Source organism: Girardinichthys multiradiatus, chromosome 8, assembly GCF_021462225.1.
Source record: "Girardinichthys multiradiatus isolate DD_20200921_A chromosome 8, DD_fGirMul_XY1, whole genome shotgun sequence".
Classification (NCBI taxonomy): domain Eukaryota; kingdom Metazoa; phylum Chordata; class Actinopteri; order Cyprinodontiformes; family Goodeidae; genus Girardinichthys; species Girardinichthys multiradiatus.
The window spans coordinates 24,627,516-24,647,909 of record NC_061801.1 but is presented as its reverse complement, the minus strand read 5'-3'; the positions used below and the strand labels follow the sequence as shown (position 1 = coordinate 24,647,909).

At 40.1% G+C, this 20,394-nt stretch overlaps 1 protein-coding gene across 1 annotated transcript in view; it reads left to right on the top strand.

Annotated features, from left to right (window-relative positions):
• The window catches only part of LOC124872832 (WD repeat-containing protein 70), a 54,780-nt gene that overhangs the window by 9,655 nt on the left and 24,731 nt on the right, over positions 1-20,394 (top strand). The window contains exon 10 of the mRNA XM_047373220.1: positions 9,758-9,932. Coding sequence (XP_047229176.1) covers positions 9,758-9,932 — 175 coding nt within the window. The remainder of the gene's footprint in view (positions 1-9,757; positions 9,933-20,394) is intronic.

Genomic DNA, 20,394 nt, shown 5'->3' with positions numbered 1-20,394 from the left:
TTCCCCAGTAATTTGGACTGAATTAACAGGAAGAAATAAGATGACATCCACGCATATTTATATTTTCTTAGGGGTAACCAGGGGGGAATACTCTATACCAATTATTTTAAAATAAATGCAGTAAAATGCAATAAATGCCATGAAGCAATTAACTTTTTTCGTTCAATTTATTACTTTTTCACGTTGAGTTTTCAAAGATTTGTCGAGTTTTCAGTCATTTGTAAACTAAAACTTTCTGTTTCTCTGGAGTATAAATGTGACATCATTGAGGCCCATGTCTGGCCACTAGGCCGAACCAGGACCGATGTTTATCTTGCCCCTGTGTACGGTAAGCAGGAGGGTAAAAATAAAATACACAAAGGTCACTGCTGGAGAACCACAGTAAAGTATGTTGGAGCTGGCAAATCTCATGTCTACCACCCCAAAGGTAAAGGTGGAGTTTGCTATTTAAGATTAAGCTTCTCTTTATATTGAGGTTTTTATTCACAAACAATTCAGGTGGGATTGGTGTAAAATAAAGAAGGAATATGTGATGGAGGATCTGTGATGCTATGGGCTTGTTTCTCTTATCAAGCCCCTGAGAATCCTGTTAGGTGGGCTGAAGAGAAAAGGATGAAAGAGGACCCAGAATCCAAATTCACTTTTTAATTGTAAAAAAACAACAGACATTTCTTTCTTAAAATGGGAATTGTTTTTTGTTTTTTTTGCTGAAAAAATTAACTCAAAGTAACTGTTGGCTCTTTCTAAATTCTTCAGAGTGGTATCGTGCTGCTACAAGGAATGATGAATTTATTTTACTGCTAGCAGTGCCAGTAAATGTGGCCATTGCCTTATATTAGACTAATATGGTAGGTGTAGGTGAGCAGAAATATTTGAGCATCAACATGTGCACGAGAAACACCAAACGATGAGACCAAGCAAGTGTGACAGGCCACAGTGCACAAACGTGAGGTTATCACCGTTAAGTGGAAACAAGGGCCCAGCTTTGCGGCCAGGCCACAGCCCAGTGTTTACCAGTGTAACTGCTCTCCCAGATGCGGCTGTTGGTTTATTTAGCTCTTACTGAGTCTCTGGAAATCCTCAGCTGGCACGTTAGTGCTGGGTGTTGCCCCTGGCCAGCTCACAGTGAGGAGCGCACAGGGAGCCATTCACAGACGAGAGAGCAGCTGCATGTGGGAACGGTTTGCTGCGGCAGAGCAGGGCAGCACAGCAAGCTGAGCTTATAGATGGGAAGAGTGGAAGGAACTGTGTTGAGTGAGTGTCTGGTGTTGTGCCCTCGTTCTGTAATAAAACTGTAATAAGTTTTTGTTTTGGCACTTCTGCCTTCCATAGTTTATTGTGTTGCACTGCAGCTGGTTGATAAAATGTTGGTTTCTTTGATACTTTTGCTTCCTTGTTCTGTACTTGCCAGAATATATTTCAAACTTTAGTATTCAGTTATTTTTCAAATGCATTCAAAAGTATATTTATGCAGTTTGTAACACAATTAAAATAAGTTTTGTTTGCACCCTAATTGCCATGTCTAAATCTTTGCATTAATATTTGCACGTTTTACTTTAATTAAACGTGTTTTTTTTTCTCTCAAACAAACAGGTTAAGCACCTGACAAATCAGCTGGGGTTAAAGTGGTTCCAGAAAGATTGATTAAAGGCCACTCCATCAGAATAATTGGAAGCAGGTCCAGGTACTTAAGCTTGACATATGCTTAAGCAGTCGATGTAGTGGAACATGGATGTCATCGATCCACCGGGTTTACTGGTACAAAGACTCAAAACTGGTCAAAGATTCAATTTTCCCAATATAAGATTCTTTTTCTTTTCTTAAACAAGAAGTTGAGAAAATGTTAATGAGAGATTTGGAAGCATGAAATACTAGGAAACCAATGTCAAGGTGCAAAGAGAATCTGATCACAATAAATACACTAGTTTAATAGTTGGTCTGTTTTCACATCATCTAGAAAACTCGGCCGGCTCTCATTTTATGGCTCCCATTCAAGCCATTTTCACAGATGAACACTGGAGATGTTGAGGAGAATGAGCGTATCATTTGGTCTGGACTTTTTCCTAAATTGCTGCCCACAATTGCAACATTTCAGGCTAAAGATGTGTTCACACAGCTGGAGGACTCAGGAAGGGGTTGGAGGGAATCCTGTTCCTTGAGCATCCGGTAGGCGGAGAACATGTATAATGCAGAATTTCAGTCTGAAATTATATTTAATTTGTTCACATCACACTAAGATCAGGGTGTGGCTTGTTAATTTTTAGGGTTTTTAATTATAAATGTTTATTTAGAAATATTTGCAAAACTGAGCAAATGGAAATGAACAGGTCTGCAGAAAAGAATATAAAGTGAAAAACTTTATTGCCACATAAAATCCTGCAGAATTAATTTTTGCATTCAATGTTTATTTACACAATTTGTGCTTGAAGTTTAACAAAGACCTTCCTGACACTGCTCTGCATTTTCATCATATTGTCACTCTGGCAGGGTAATCTTCATACATAGGATTATGCTGTAAGTGTCTGGTGGGAAGGTCATTGTTCTGGACTGACGTGGTCTTCAGAGTAATTAGCCGTAGACCTTTATGCTAAAAACCAATCGAATGCAAACTTTACCACAGGTTCAAGTAAATACCGTCTTTATGAGCTGCTATTAGACTCATTTTTATAGCCTGTAGGTATTTTTGAAATACTCCACTGGAGGTCTGGGTATAACTCATAAACCAACCAATAAATGAACAAACAACCAACAAAGAGGCCAGCAAACAGACCAGAAAAACATCAAGAAGACCACCTAACCAAGAAAAAAAACACAACCAACACAAAAAACAATAAAAATACCAACATTCTTTTTATTTGTGAGTTGCTTTTTATTCAGGATTGCATTGAAGGCCACACTCTCAAATGAAAGACAGGATTCATTTATTTGGTGTGCTCTCAGGTGCCACACGTGATGCAAATGAATGGGTCATTAGTGGGATTCTCCAGAACGTGGTGCCATGCTGAAGGACCAACTTAGTCGTTTTAATCAGCTCTGTTGGAGCAAGAACATACCTGGACATTTGCTCTTGAGCACTGGAGTTGGCTACCCTTGCAACAGAAAGAGCTGATCTGATTTTGGACCTTGGTCCCTTTTACATATGTGAGCAAGCTGGTTAATGTCACTATTGCCATGTTCTGGTTCAGTCCTTGTCCAAGGTCTACTGGACCTCACATTATTGTCAGTCTGGAAAGGCTCTGAGGACAGTCTTGAGCAGCTTTCCTCAACCCTGGTCCTCAGGAAAACTGTTCCTCATGTGTTAGTTTTGGAGTCCCAAATTCCAATCCTCACATTCTACAAAGTCCTGCTAATGACCCAAATACTTGATCTGAGGTGTGTTGAAACAGGATCTAAAAGTAGCAGCTTACCAGGCCTTGGGAACTAGAGTGTAAGACCCCCGTTTTAAATGTTTTCCTGTTGCCACACAGCTTGTGTTAGTGAAAGAGTCATTAATAGGCACCGGTAGACCTTTAGTATTTAGTGGCCACAAAGACTACCTCTATCTGTTGCACTTTCTCGTTTTACGTTTCTTTCTATGAAAGTACATTATCTACATTTGCTCTACCATCGCCATGTTTGCTGTTGTATAAAACCTCTCATTTCAAAAGTGAACTCTGGACTGTCCTTTCGAGTCTACAGTATATTGCCTAACGACAATGGTAACTTAATAAATACGTTGAAAACATGAGGGAAATGACGTTAGAAACAGGCAGACATATTTATGTGCTTAAAGGGAGAATAAATGGTCCTTGAAACATTCAAGACACCACCCTGACAACAGGATATTGGGACCACTGGTCTAGACTGGTCCCTTATTCACATAACCCTTAATTCTCAGAATATCACCAAACTGTAAAAGCAATGTTGCATGTCTTACTGTTTATGGATGACAATATCTCAAATACTGATAACTATAAAATAAGCCTAATTAGAATAGCCTCAAGCACAAAGCTGCCTGTTGACTGATGATGAGTAGTCTGGAAGCAACATAGTGAAACTTTCCTTTCAGTCTTCATGGAATAGTGTGGATGGACGTTCACAGAATGTCCCTTCCTTTCTTTTCTGTACCACCCTTGAGATATGATGTGGTCTATTCCTTCAGTATGCAAACACTAATGATACCAACACTGGGTCTCTGCCACTTGCTGGGTTTCCCTCACCATAAGACAGATACCTCTGCTCCTCTTCCTGCCTATTTAGGAAGTCTCTGCAGTGATAATTTGAATAGGTTCTAATGTGTGATCAACAAACCTCCCTGCTCCTTCATTAAAAGAACCCCTGTAGTTGAACACATTCCCATTCACAAGGTCTACCTCCAAGCTTCTTAAATGACGCCATTAGCGCAGGAAGTGGATTAGAGGGAAGCACTGAGAATGCAGCAGCAGGGAGGCAGTGATTGTTCTTCCAAAACCAAGGGCTGAATAGGAAAGTGTGTATGACTGGAATGGACACTGAAAAGTATTTCTCTTCACACTGATGCGAACATGTTAACATTTTAAAGTGTTAAATGGCACAATGTTTTCCAACAAATGCACGATTAATCCAAGGGGGCCTATTATGCACTGACCCTGTGTAGGGAACATGTGTCGTGTCTTGTGAAAAGGCAGGACTACACTGAATGTAACAAAAAAATATATCTCTTTAAGATTTCTGTTTTTTAAATCATATTGTAATAATCTAATATGCATTTAATACTTACCAAAGGGTATATTCCACCCTAAGCCGATCTATGTTTTCATGGACTCAATTGAAGAATGCTTGTTTTGATTAATAACGTTTTATAGTTCCCAGGAGCACCGTAGGAATGGTGTTTTGCTCTCCTCTTTTGCATCTGAAATTTCAGCCGGTTGAACTGAGAATAGGACAAATGGCGACTTTCTAATTGGGCCCACATATTTTGTTTTTTTCTCTTTGTGTCATGAGGCACACTTGAGCACGGGTACGCACAAAAACATACAAATTGAGGAATGTTTGCAGGATGTTTGAATGCCAGGGATTCCCTTCGTGCTGGCCTCCTGCCAGGGCTGCAGCTGGACTTGGATTTGTTGCTGCAAACGACGGGGCCCAGGGTGATGGGTTCTGTCTCAGTGATTTTCAAATATAAAAAAACTGTCTTTGTGTGTCATTGAAAAGCTCAGGCAGTTTAAAGTTAAAGTTAACTTTACATTTTTAATGAAATGGTATTGATGAAAAGTTGTTGTTTTTTAGGAGGGCATTAGGCTGTTAAGGTGGTTATTTGCATGGGAAAAACAGGGATGAACATTGAGTGTGTGAACATGTCGAGGGAATTCACGCCGTTGGAAACATCGAGTTCATCCACAGTCCAGCTCATATCCAATGATCCCACCTTACAGCGCAAGCGTTCCATATCCTGCGCAAGAATGTACATACTATGCCTTAAATGAGTGCATTTGTCCTTTTTTGTCCAATCTGTAGCCATGACTGAATATTTGACTGACATTAACTTTTGTCTTTTTTATGTGTGAAGTATGAATGCACTATATGTTTCCTTATTACTGTGAAGGCATCTTATGGCACAATAACTTGATTAAATCTAGGTGGTGTTGTCACTATATCTCAGATAAGTAGGGCTGAAATTCAGCTGCTTAAAGCCACATAATGTTGGTAAATTAGTTGAACTTGCCCCTTTCTGTGTTCCCATAGTCTGTGCTTAGGCCACACCGTCTCCTCTTTACCTTCTTTGCTTGAGTGCAACTCTATCTATCCCTCCTCCGAAACCCTCAGTTTTTTTCCCACTTTATCTTCAGCTGTGAAAGAAAATAGAGCATCTCCCCCCTTAATCTTCCTTTCTCATAACAGAATCCCAGTTAATCAGTCAACCAGCTATCACTGGAACTCAACCAGTAAACACCCTTATAGAAGATGTGTGCCTCTCTTTTCCTTATCTAGCCATCTGTGACAGAAATCCCAGCAATCATCACCTCAGTGGTGTCTGTAACCTGATGGACAGATAACATCTTGGGCCTAGGGAGCCCGTCACTCCTCAGTCGATGTGTGAACGACGGTGCTACCTCGTAAAAGGTGCATGCATGACTGGGGTTGTATGGGTCTCATTTTGTTACATTCACCCCTCTGTCTGTGGATCTTTTGTTAGGGAAAAGGGGGCTGCTGATTGAAGGGAAAACACAGGGATTGGAGAAAGGAAGCAACAAAAGTGTAATACGCATGCTGTTGTGTAGTAAAAGTACGATTTAGATTTAGTTTTTATTCTTCTCATAGTAACACTGGCAGTTGAACAGTATAAAGTTAAAACAAAGGTTTATAACATCTGTCACACCGTTTCTATGGATACAAGTGCTTTCAACGAGTTGCCGGTGAAAGTGCCAGACGGATTTTTCATTAATCAGGCTGCACTGAGAAGAGAGTAACGCAGCGCTGCCACCTCTGACACCCATTGCTTGACGCTTCCGAACAGCTGGCTGAAAGAAGGCCAATTCAATTCCAGCTGTTTGGATATATTTCTGCTGGAAAAAACATGGACAGCGATGGCTTGGAGAGTGCCACCCATCACTCTTATCTACGGTAGCGCTGCTTGAAAACTACAGTTGTCTGGCTACAAGTGGCGTGACTATAGGCTCTACCTGAGCAGGTACAGTGAAGCCAAAAATTATTTATACTCCTTACAGATTTAGCTTTAAATAATATTAACGTTTTTGAGGGCAAGATTTACATAAAAGCTAATACTCCTTTTACATTGTTTTAATGCCTTTTCAGAGATGCCAGTCTAATTTCCTTTAAGAACCTTCTTGGCTGAATGAAAATAATTTAAAAATCTAAATCTATCATGAGTATGAATAATGTTGGGCTTAATTCTAGTCTGATTAATTAACCAGCTAATATTGGATAATATAAACTAGCTTCACTTTATACAGAGCAGGGCAGCAGAAAATGTACAATAGTCTGCAGAACAAGCACCACAGGAAATGTAGTAAGTGATTAATACCACTAAACCTGTAATAATCAATATTTTATTTTAGCAGCAGTCGGAGTAATTGTGGCTTTTATATTTTGCTAAATGTTTTCGTTTAAAATATTTTGTGTAAATACGGTACCTTTAAATTTGTAGGATCTCATAATGGCCTATGCATACTTTGGCAAAAATCATCCTCATTTTTTTAAATGGCACCCAATTTTCCCAACTTTAACATTTGAGTTCAAACTGATCAACTTTAACTCTAACTTTCTATATATTTTTTTCCAGTTCCACACATTGGAGCCAACACTTTCCATTTTCTGTTCCTCACTAAGCCACTTAGTGGTGACAGGTGAGCGTGTGCAGTCTTCACCCAGAGCTCTGCTCTGTCCTCCTGACAGCCCCCAGTGCCATGTTTTGGAAAAGAGCCCTTAAGATAAATAGCATTCCAGGTTCTGTGTGCGGCTCTAGAGGTTATATTGGCTTTATTGGCCTGACAGACGCCTACGGTCTTCTGTAAACAAAATAGAGATGTATGTGTGAGGCAGCAGGTGGACCTATTTGTCATCCACTCCATGGCTATAACTTTTGGTTTTCCTACAAACCAACCTGCATACAGACTCCTGTTGAAGCCTTCAAGCTGTCCTGAGAAAATAATGACTTCACAATCATTTTCAGTAGATTATTTTCACTGCAAGCATCAGATTATGTAGATCGTAACAATACTAGGCATCTAAATTAGTGTTATTTTTTTTGTTTACCCTGGGCAGTTCCCAGTCAAGCCACATGTCTTCAACTGACATTTGTATCACGTTGTTAGGCTTAACTAAACACAGTTGAGTGCATGTGTGTGCCTCTGTAGCCTGCCATAGAGGAATCCTTGCCTGGCTTTTCATAGCAGCTCTGTGTGTGTGTTTATACTCCACTGCTCACCCTGCGACCCAAAGGGGTAAGATGTTCACTAAGGTTAGCGGCGGGTCACAGACACATTTAGATGTACTCCGGCCTGCTGTGAGAATCTATGCGGTTGCTCGAGAGGTTGGCTAAACATGTATGCATGGTACGCTAATTTTGATATATAAATGCAGTCGGTTAAGTTTCTGTAACTTAAATCATGTGTGGCATCTTCTATCTTTTTTGTTTGTTTGCATACTTTACATCTGTTATTGTGCTATCAGTCTTAGTTTCAGTTGACTGATCGAGACAAAAACGCCAAAGAAAAGCCTTGAATATGGGGTCATCGGTCCAACAATGAATAGACAGCAAGTTTCAGGTGTTGACTCAGAAAAATCGGTGAGGATGACGGGTAAAAGGAGACAGCTATGGGAGCGCTCATAGCATTGAAAAAGTGGATAATAATCAGATGACTGTCACAGCAGCAGTCACACTGCACAATTGTCCTGGACTATTTCAGACTCTGATGGATATTCATCATAGGTCTTCTGCAGACCACAAATTCAAACTCATGACCAGCTGTATTTTTTAAATAATTTTATTGAGAACATATTTTTGTCTCAGGCAGGCGTTAATTGCACTGTCTGAACCCAGCTTAACCGGGAGCTTTGGAGGATTTATTTTTCCTCCATTACATCTTCCCCACTGCGTGTGGTTGTTGAGACAAACGTCTTGACAGCCACACGCAGGCTGACAAGGACTCCATGGTCCTCCAGTTGAGTCTGCATGATGTCAGGAAAATTTGCTACGTGCCAGTGGTTTAAAACTTTTTAACCATTGCTGTATATACGGACTCCCTCAGGTGAGTAGTTATTTTCTTGTAGTCTTATAAAGATGAACACATATTTGCCTAACTTGAATTACAAGTTCAGTTGTCTTTCCTATTTTAAGGAGTTGCTAATAGAAAATGGGCCTTTGTGTCACACCGTATTTATACCTTAGGGAAACACTTAAAAGTTCACTCTAATCAACGGCACAAATTAAGCATGGTTAGTTGTGGCAAAAAGTGTGTCACTAGTGATTTAGTTAAACGATCGTTTATTGAATTGAGATTTTATTTTTACCCCACCTAATAAATGTATTCAAGTCAAAAGTTGGATTATGTTACTGCAATAACATGATTTTATTTTAAGGCTCTTTTTTTTTCACCAAGTAATTCAGGCACGTGATGTATCTGTTTATACAGATGCAAAACAGCTTTTTAGAATAAAACTTAGATTGGGTTGTATACCGCTGTGGAGCACATTCTTCCAACTGAAAGTTATGGCAGAAGGGTTGAAGGTGAAATGCTCTACCATAAGTCAGTCTGTGAGAATGCAGAAACATTATTCTTTCTCCTAATGTTTCTTGAACAACTTCATTTCAGCCTTGCTCAAAAATAATGCGTTCTTTGACCACAAAGTGAGTATTTAGATAACTATTTTCTAGTTTTGTATACATGCCAAAGATTTATTTTCTTTTCGCACAATTCTTGTCTGTTCAAAACGGATATATATAAACCTGTAACCATAAATGGTTCCATTAAGTTTAAATATGAAGTCATTTTGGAATCAAATCATATATTTGTGCAAATGTGTAAAGTTTTTTAATTTTGTTCCCCTTCTCAAATTGAGGTTGTGTAATATTTTGAGCAGATGTAGGAACATGTATCAGGATTAGAACCTTCAGGCATACCTGTCACACCAATCTACTGTTATGCTGTTACACAAACCCTGCTCATCCTTCTCATTTTCACAAAAAGGACCATGTCACTATATTTGAACCAAGATCCTGATGTATCGTTACTGAACAAATATGTTTTAAAGTGTAACATTCTCCTTCTGTTCTCAGCACTGTGCGCACTTGGGACGTGACCTCAGAAAAGAAGCACAAGTCTGTGTTCAAACCTCGCTCCCAACAGGGGAAGAAGGTCATCCCCATGTGCTGCACCTACAGCCGCGACGGGAAGCTCATTGCAGCAGGTTGCCAAGACGGCACCATCCAGATCTGGGACAGAAATATGAGCGTGAGTGTTGAACCACATTGATTGTAAGCAGTTTCAGCATAGCAGTGGGTACCGAGTCATGAAAGTCATGGTCATCCAGTCAAAAGAGATCAGAGGTTAACTAAACACTAGCTATAAATTATTCAGAATAGCTGCCTTTAACACAACAACTGCCAAGGACTCAATTTATCCTCCTGAATGTTCTTAATGCTTTGAAACCCTTTTAAATTGAACCCGTCAACATTGACCTCGTTCTCATTTTAAAATGCTATGCACTCAGCTGTCGCGCTACTATTGGGGCATTGGTACGGCAACGGACAAGGCTCACGACTAACCAAAACCTTCTTCTCTCGTGTTGATTTCTTGCCTGAATGACAGATGATGAATGGAAATTAAATAGATTTTTCTGGTTTGACAGAAGTAACTATATAATCCTGAGAACCAACCTGATAGAGAAACACAGCAGGCTATAATATAATTCAGGGATTCCCCAATTCCTTCACTTGGGAGCTGCCATCCTGCAAGTTTTAGATGCATCCCTTCTTTAACACCTGAATCAAATGAACAGATCGATACCAACCTCGGCAGACCTGAAAGACATGCTGATGAGGGAATTCAGCCATTAGATACAGGTGAGTTAGAAAAGGGATCCATCTAAAAGTTGCAGGATAGTAGCGTGCAAAGACTGCATTCAGGTAGTTGACTGTATACTGCAAAATGGGAACGGAAAATATGTTTTCATGCCACCCTAGAACATGTCTGCACAGGTTTTGGATTGGAGAGAATGGGGCTTCTTTGCCTGGAGAATTCCAAAACAAATGAGGTCTGTGATCAATATTATACAGGTCCTTCTCAAAATATTAGCATATTGTGATAAAGTTCATTATTTTCCATAATGTCATGATGAAAATTTAACATTCATATATTTTAGATTCATTGCACACTAACTGAAATATTTCAGGTCTTTTATTGTCTTAATACGGATGATTTTGGCATACAGCTCATGAAAACCCAAAATTCCTATCTCACAAAATTAGCATATTTCATCCGACCAATAAAAGAAAAGTGTTTTTAATACAAAAAACGTCAACCTTCAAATAATCATGTACAGTTATGCACTCAATACTTGGTCGGGAATCCTTTTGCAGAAATGACTGCTTCAATGCGGCGTGGCATGGAGGCAATCAGCCTGTGGCACTGCTGAGGTCTTATGGAGGCCCAGGATGCTTCGATAGCGGCCTTTAGCTCATCCAGAGTGTTGGGTCTTGAGTCTCTCAACGTTCTCTTCACAATATCCCACAGATTCTCTATGGGGTTCAGGTCAGGAGAGTTGGCAGGCCAATTGAGCACAGTGATACCATGGTCAGTAAACCATTTACCAGTGGTTTTGGCACTGTGAGCAGGTGCCAGGTCGTGCTGAAAAATGAAATCTTCATCTCCATAAAGCTTTTCAGCAGATGGAAGCATGAAGTGCTCCAAAATCTCCTGATAGCTAGCTGCATTGACCCTGCCCTTGATAAAACACAGTGGACCAACACCAGCAGCTGACACGGCACCCCAGACCATCACTGACTGTGGGTACTTGACACTGGACTTCTGGCATTTTGGCATTTCCTTCTCCCCAGTGTTCCTCCAGACTCTGGCACCTTGATTTCCGAATGACATGCAGAATTTGCTTTCATCCGAAAAAAGTACTTTGGACCACTGAGCAACAGTCCAGTGCTGCTTCTCTGTAGCCCAGGTCAGGGGCTTCTGCCGCTGTTTCTGGTTCAAAAGTGGCTTGACCTGGGGAATGCGGCACCTGTAGCCCATTTCCTGCACACGCCTGTGCACGGTGGCTCTGGATGTTTCTACTCCAGACTCAGTCCACTGCTTCCGCAGGTCCCCCAAGGTCTGGAATCAGCCCTTCTCCACTATCTTCCTCAGGGTCCGGTCACCTCTTCTCGTTGTGCAGCGTTTTCTGCCACACTTTTTCCTTCCCACAGACTTCCCACTGAGGTGCCTTGATACAGCACTCTGGGAACAGCCTATTTGTTCAGAAATTTCTTTCTGTGTCTTACCCTCTTGCTTGAAGGTGTCAATAGTGGCCTTCTGGACAGCAGTCAGGTCGGCAGTCTTACCCATGATTGGGGTTTTGAGTGATGAACCAGGCTGGGAGTTTTAAAGGCCTCAGGAATCTTTTGCAGGTGTTTAGAGTTAACTCGTTGATTCAGATGATTAGGTTCATAGCTCGTTTAGAGACCCTTTTAATGATATGCTAATTTTGTGAGATAGGAATTTTGGGTTTTCATGAGCTGTATGCCAAAATCATCCGTATTAAGACAATAAAAGACCTGAAATATTTCAGTTAGTGTGCAATGAATCTAAAATATATGAATGTTAAATTTTCATCATGACATTATGGAAAATAATGAACTTTATCACAATATGCTAATATTTTGACAAGGACCTGTATGACAACAAAACTAAGACATCCTTGAAAATACAGCAGCTCTGTACCTCTTCTTGTCCAACATAATTTCCTTTTTTTTAACTGCACCCTGAGTTCGTCTTTTGCCCAATACAAATCAGTCCCAGAATGCGATAAGCAAATAGCTCAAGAGCCTAAAGTAAAATGGCAATTTTCTAGAATATAAAACCGCAAATCACTTGCATGGAGAGCTGCATGTGTTTTGGACAGGGGAAGTGCACTGCTGAATGCTTTCTGAGACAGTTTTTTTCAAACAGTCTGCTCAAAAAAAATCTTTGCGGCCCTCCAAAGAAATGCCACCCCACACCATTACTGACCCACTGCCAAACCAGTCATGCTGAAGGATGTTGCAGGCAGCAGATCGCTCTCCACGTTCCTTCAGAACCACTCGTTTATTGAGTGTCTTGCTAATCACCAAAGATTTCCCCCTGTTGTCTTTTCCATTTGTACAACATCATGTGAAATTGATTGTCAATCAGTGTTGCTTCCTAAGTGGACAGTTTGATTTCACAGAAGTTCGATTTACTTGGAGTTATATTGTGTTGTTTAAGTGTTCCCTTTATTTTTGAGCAGTGTGTATGTATATATATATATATATATATATATATATATATATATATATATATATATATATATATATATATATAACTAGCTTTATCAGCCATAACTCCTAACTCTGTAGTTGGTGTTTTTCTATCAGAAAAATTTATTGAAACACGACAGAGGTTTATGATATGACATTATTGCTTATTGCTTTACTCCAAATGCTCTAATAAAGTATTTTAAAGAAGGAAGACATTTTATTTTATTTTATTTAGAGTACATTTCGCAAATATTGCAAATTGCTCATTAGTATTTTTGCATAGAGCTCTTAATCATAGGACCTAAAGTAGCTATTTTCTGGTAAAATATTTTTCCAGACATTATTTTGTTCCTCCACTGGTCAACTCCCATCTACCCAGATTTTTATAAAACTGTTTAAAGAGAAGCAAAATATATTTTTTAAAACGCTATGTCATTATTAAGGTGCCCCTGAGGTGGAGCCAAAAGGCCTCCCTCTGGCGGTTCCAGGGTATTAGAATCTTTGTGATTCTAGAGTTAAAGTGCACTTATTGGGCCTGAGCAGCAGAAGCACTCTGAAGGCCTATTGGAATTGGAATATTAAGCATTTTTCTCCCCTGAAATAAACTGGCTTTTTGAAAGCCTAAACAGACACAAAAACCCATGAAATTTTGAGTCAGTTGGACAATGAAACTGAAACACCTGGTTTTAGACCACAATGATTTCTTAGTATGGTGTAGGGCCTCCTTTTGCGGCCAATACAGCGTCAGTTCGTCTTGGGAATGACATATACAAGTCCTGCACAGTGGTCAGAGGGATTTTAAGCCATTCTTCTTGCAGGATAGTGGCCAGGTCACTACGTGATACTGGTGGAGGAAAACGTTTCCTGACTCGCTCCTCCAAAACACCCCAAAGTGGCTCAATAATATTTAGATCTGGTGACTGTGCAGGCCATGGGAAATGTTCAACTTCACTTTCATGTTCATCAAACCAATCTTTCACCAGTCTTGCTGTGTGTATTGGTGCATTGTCATCCTGATACACAGCACCGCCTTCAGGGTACAATGTTTGTACCATTGGATGCACATGGTCCTCAAGAATGGTTCGGTAATCCTTGGCAGTGACGCGCCCATCTAGCACAAGTATTGGACCAAGGGAATGCCATGATATGGCAGCACAAACCATCACTGATCCACCCCCATGCTTCACTCTGGGCATGCAACAGTCTGGGTGGTACGCTTCTTTGGGGCTTTTCCACACGGTAACTCTCCCGGATGTGGGGAAAACAGTAAAGGTGGACTCATTAGAGAACAATACATGTTTCACATTGTCCACAGCCCAAGATTTGTGCTCCTTGCACCATTGAAACCGACGTTTGGCATTGGCATGAGTGACCAAAGGTTTGGCTATAGCAGCCCGGCCGTGTATATTGACCCTGTGGAGCTCCCGACGGACAGTTCTAGTGGAAACAGGAGAGTTGAGGTGCACATTTAATACTGCCGTGATTTGGGCAGCCGTGGTTTTATGTTTAGCACCCGAACATCCCTTTCAGACAGCTTCCTCTTGCGTCCACAGTTAATCCTGTTGGATGTGGTTCGTCCTTCTTGGTGGTATGCTGACATTACCCTGGATACCGTGGCTCTTGGTACATCACAAAGACTTGCTATCTTGGTCACAGATGCCCCATCAAGACGTGCACCAACAATTTGTCCTCTTTTGAACTCTGGTATGTCACCCATAATGTTGTGTGCATTTCAATATTATGAGCAAAACTGTGCTCTTACCCTGCTAATTGAACCTTCACACTATGCTCTTACTGGTGCAATGTGCAATCAATGAAAACTGGCTACCAGGCTGGTCCAATTTAGCCATGAAACCTCCCACACTAAAATGACAGGTGTTTCAGTTTCATTGTCCAACCCCTGTAAGTATTTTGAAGGTTTTGGAAAAGTTGCAAAAAAAAATGGCTCCACAGCGCCCCCTTGCAATTTGACAAAAACATGTTCCTCATTTACCTTACTTCATTGTAGAAGTATGACATTTGGTACACTAAAAAACTTCAGAAGACCTACCAAAAACTCGTGCACCCATGCTCTTCAACAACAACCAAGAAGTCGGCCATCTTGGATTGAATTTTCAGTCTTGATCCTAGTAAGTTAGATCATTTGACGTAAGGAATCTAAAGTTATTAAAATCCTGACTTTTCATGCATTTCTAGGGGCCTACGAATATAAATGGTCAACTGCTGCCATCACCTTAGCCCCACCCACTGAGAACAGGAAGTCGAATGTTTTACTTTTGTTTAGGTCAATATTTGACCTTCTAGGCACCATAATAAAAATCCCACAGGAAGTCAGCCATTTTGTCTCTTTTACACGCATATCTGAGCAAACTCCTACAGCTTTCGACTTACAGATTTCTGAATGACTCAGTACAGTCTTAAGGCTTTAGAGATCAAAAGTTATTAGAAGCTTTTTTCTGCATATGGGCGTGGCTAAGCCTCAACATCTTACTTCTTGCCATAAAACACAAAGGTTTAATAACTTCCACACGACAAGAGTTCAAAGCTGTCCCAACCTTTCTTAGCGTCATCAGAGATCTGTAAACAACACATTTACATGGTCATTTGCTGACATCACCTTAGCTTCGCCCACTGAGAACAGGATGTCGAATGTTTTAATTTGGAAGCTCCATATTTGACACTCTTGGCGCTATGGTCCATACCCCAGAGGAAATCGACCATTGGGGATCACACACACGTTTCATCTGAACAATCTCCTCCTACAGCTTTCGATTTACAGACTTCGGAATGACTTGGTACAATCTTAAGGCTCTGGAGATCAAACATTGTCAGAAGCTTATTGCTGCTTGTGGGCGAGGCCAAGCCTCAAAATCTGACTTATTGTCATAAAACACAAAGGTGTAATAACACAAGGTCAGTAGTCAACACATTTACATGATTATTTGCTGACATCACTTTAGTTCCACCCACTTTTTTTAAATTATATATTTATTTATACAGGAAAGTCTCTTGAGACCCATTGTCTCATTTACATTGACAACAAACATAAAAACAGTAATAATACTGATGTTAAATCCTACTCTGAACAGTGACTGTTGGCTGGACCGTGTGGGTGTGGCTGACCAGCAAATTTCCATATTCTGTTTACATACAGTTGGCTCTAAATCACAAATGCATCATCCCATTTGCACCAAATTGAATACAAATGATCTTCGTCAGCCTACAAACAGCTCATTGGATTACATAAAAATTTAAATGAACTGTGCCCCCTAGAATATTTCAAACGGCTATATATCCCTGATGCATTATCAGTTCCACACCAAATTGCTTCCTTATGGACGACATACAATAAATGACATGACAGTCTTTAGAAGTTTCAAAATGTGTCAACAACTGATAATTTGAAATGACATTGTGAAAATACAACAGGAAGTCTTCATTAATCCTTCGCCACCAAACAGGAAGTGACTACAACTTCCATCAGGAAGGTAGGAATTGAGACAAATTTTAAAGACTTCTTACCAGAGCTGAACTGTGCCTGATTGAACATAAAATCAAGTCTTGCTTATAGTGCTGCCTTGTGGCGAGGTGTGGAACTTAACGGTAAGCTCACTGGAGCGGTTGAGGTGCGAGGGCCGTTAACTGCTGCTTGAAACTTTAATTTCTACTTGGAACATTTACCTTAAGTTCTGGAGAAATTCTATATTTGATCAGATGATGGTTAAGGAAGAAACATCCTGGAAAACCTGTTACAGTTCGTCCTTTGAGGAAAATCAACAACTTTTTTATGTAGCCTAAATATTAACTGAGACTTTTGTTTTCTGACCAAATTAGTGCACTTACCGACAGCCCAATGCTGCTACACTAATAGTATGGCTGAAAATAGCCGGTTATGTAACTGTAACAACGGCCTTTTCATGACTGACCTGAGCTGCGTAAATGCTGCTGGGAGGCCTGAACGCAATTTCCCTCAGCACATTTTCCACAATTAGTTAATTAGGCAATTATGCGATCAAAGCGTGCATTGCTCTCACATTGTTTAGGTAGGAGTTGATTTTGGCTTCGAGGAAGCCTAGCATTCAATTGTTTGGCTGTTTTTACTTAGTTGTTTTGATAGATCTTCACTGAGAATAAAAATTTATTCTATATTAGGCTGGAGACTGCACCATCTCCATGTTTCATGAAGATGGCTGTTCCATATTAAACTGTGGTTAGTGTTTGGGCAACTAAGGAATACTTTAAGCTGCTGTTTCTTGTTGGTCTGTGAGAGTTTTTGCTTACTTTTTTTGTCATTACATTCAACTTCATCAAATGGAGAAAACAACAGATCTATTTGAACAGATGATGAAGTTGACATGCATATATAGTGCTCATAATTTATTGATGTTTCAGTTCCAGTGTAGTGTTATGTTCATTTGTAACAGGATTTTACAAGCTGCAAGGACAAAATACATTAAAGAAGCTGGTTTATGTGGGGATAAGCACAGTGGTCACATGGCAAACTAAGTATAGTAGGGGTAAATAGTCAAATGACTATAATTTAGATAATTTAGTTAAACAATAAAGGTATCAAACTACATTTTTTAAGTTTTACAGATTTTTACTGTAAAACTTGGATTTTTCACTATGTATTAAGAGACTGCAGATCATTTTGTTTCTGTTTTGAAGTATTAAAACCATGAAAATATTGATATTTTTGCTGTAGGAAAAGAATCATTCTTCAATAAATGAAGGTCAATTGATTCATTTTAATGTTTAAGGAAAATTAAGAAAAAATACTAGTCTGCTTAAAAATAAACCCTATAGTTGCAGCCTAATGACACAAGAACTAAATACAAATATCCATTGTGCAAATAGTGTAGTGAAAATCCAGTGTACAAGCAGAATTTCTTATGACACCCTATGCTATTGCCTTTATTTGTCAAGTCAAGTTTATTTATATAGCGCTTTTCAGCAACAAGGCACTCAAAGCGCTGTACATAAGGAAAAACATTACAATGATACAGAAAATCAAACAACAGAGGTAATTAAAAAAATAAAGAGAATAGAATGATGGATAAGAAAACAAAAGGAAAATTGGACTGAAAACTTAAGTAATAATGTTTAGATAACACAGTCAAAGGCCACTCTAAACAAATAAGTTTTTAATCATGATTTAAAGAAACTTAGGTTTTCAGTGCTTTTACAGTTTTCTGGGAGTTTATTCCAGATTACTGGAGCATAAGAAATAAAAGCTGCTTCTCCATGTTTGGTTCTGGTTCTGGTTCTGGTTCTGTGGAGTAGATTTGAGCCAGAAGACCTTAGAGGTCTGGCTGATTGATACACTGACAACAAGTCAGTAATGTATTTTGGTGCCAAGCCATTCAGTGATTTATAGACTAACAGAAGTATTTTAAAGTCTATTCTCTGAGCTACAGGGAGCCAGTGTAGGGACTTTAGAACCGGGCTGATGTGCTCCACTTTCTTAGTTCTAGTGAGGACGCGGGCAGCAGCGTTCTGAATCAACTGCAGCTGTCTGATCGACTTTTTAGGCAGACCTGTGAAGACATCGTTGCAGTAATCAATTCTACTAAAGATGAACGCATGAATTAGTTTTTCAAGGTCCTGCTGAGACATTAGCCCTTTAATCCTGGAGATGTTCTTTAGGTGATAGAAGGCCGAGCTTGTTACTGTCTTTATGTGCCTCTGAAGGTTCAGGTCTGAGTCCATTACTACACCCAGGTTTCGAGCCTGACTGGTGGTTTCTAGCTGTATTAACTGAAGCTGTGGGCTAACTTTTAAACGCTCTTCCTTTGGTCCAAAGATTATTACTTCAGTTTTGTTTTGATTCAGTTGAAGAAAAGTTTGGCACATCCAAGCATTTTGATTTCTTCTAAGCATTTACCAAGCGCTTGAATGGGTTCATAGTCACCTGGTGACATCGTAACGTATAACTGTGTGTCGTCTGCATAGTTATGATAACTTACGTTGTTGTTTATTAAAATCTGAGTTAGGGGGAGCATGTAGATATTGAATAGGAGGGGCCCTAAGATGGACCCTTGGGGAACGCCACATGTGGTTTTTGTGGTCTCTGATGTAAAGTTACCTACTGACACAAAAAAGTCCCTGTCCTTCAAGTAGGATTTAAACCAATTGGGTGCTGTACCTGAAAGGCCAACCCAGTTTTCCAGGCGCTCTAATAAAATGGAGTGATCAACAGTGTCGAATGCTGCACTAAGGTCCAATAATACCAGCACTGTGGTTCTTCCACAGTCTGCATCTTTACGGATGTCATTGAACACCTTGACAAGAGCAGTTTCTGTACCGTGGTGAGCAGGAAGCCTGACTGGAAGACATCGAAGCGGTTGGTCGTTGTTAGGAAGTTGTTTAACTGTTAAAACACAGCATTTTCAATAATCTTACTGATATATATATATATATAGCTGCAGGTTGCAGATCCCTCAACTAGTTTCTGGAGGATAATTTTATTTTTTGTCTCGTTAATGCTTCTTTTTTTTAAATTTTTATTTTCTTTATAATTTCTCATTCGCCGAACCCGTACAGCATGTGAACAAAGCTGAATGCTTGTTATATCTTGCAAGGATTGAGATGGTGACAATCAAGCTGTAGTCAGTGAGTTGGAACAGCTTGATTGGAAAGAAGGGCTTATCCAGATTAAGTCAAATGGGAAGTAGGCTATGTGATTATTGCTTCAACTTCATAATTAAAAGACACACAGCTCCCCTCTTTTCTAGTATAAGTATGTGCTTCCTGGTGTTATAAAGATTCCCACCTCTTCCCCTGCCACCCATCATCCCACTTCTGTGCTGCACAAAGCAGCATGGCTCAAGTGATTGGGTTAAAGCTCTCAGAATTTATTACCCCTCCTTCTTCAGGCTAAATATTTACCCTGCGTCCCATAGCAGCTTACAATAGTCGTCTCTCTCCTGACCACTGGAGCCTGTCCTGTTTGAATGGCTCAAGAATTTTGCGTGTCGCCCTCTGCCCTAATCAGCAACCTGCGCTGCTGACTCAAATTCAGCCAAAACTCTAAAAAGGAGTTGACCTTCCTATGCTTTTATTGCTGCTCCCTCCTCCACTCAAATGAGGCCTATCTCCTGTTATATTGCTACTATTACTCATGCACAGAATATTCAGGCAGGTCAATCATGATCAATTACATACGTGACCTTGAGCTGTGGCTCAGCCTGAGGAGAAGCTATTGGGGATGACACATTGTGTTCTTGAACCATGGCATGAGCTGATTGATCCAGTGATAGGAGTCAAATAGGTCGCTTCTGGTGGACTGCCACAGAGAGTGATTGCGTGTTCATCCCCTGGCCACAATTACCAGACTGCATTCAGGTTGCCAGGTTTATGAGCACTCTGAGAGACTTGTCCTCTGTCCAAAGCATTACCACAGAGACTTAAGGAATGCCATGATGTCAGCG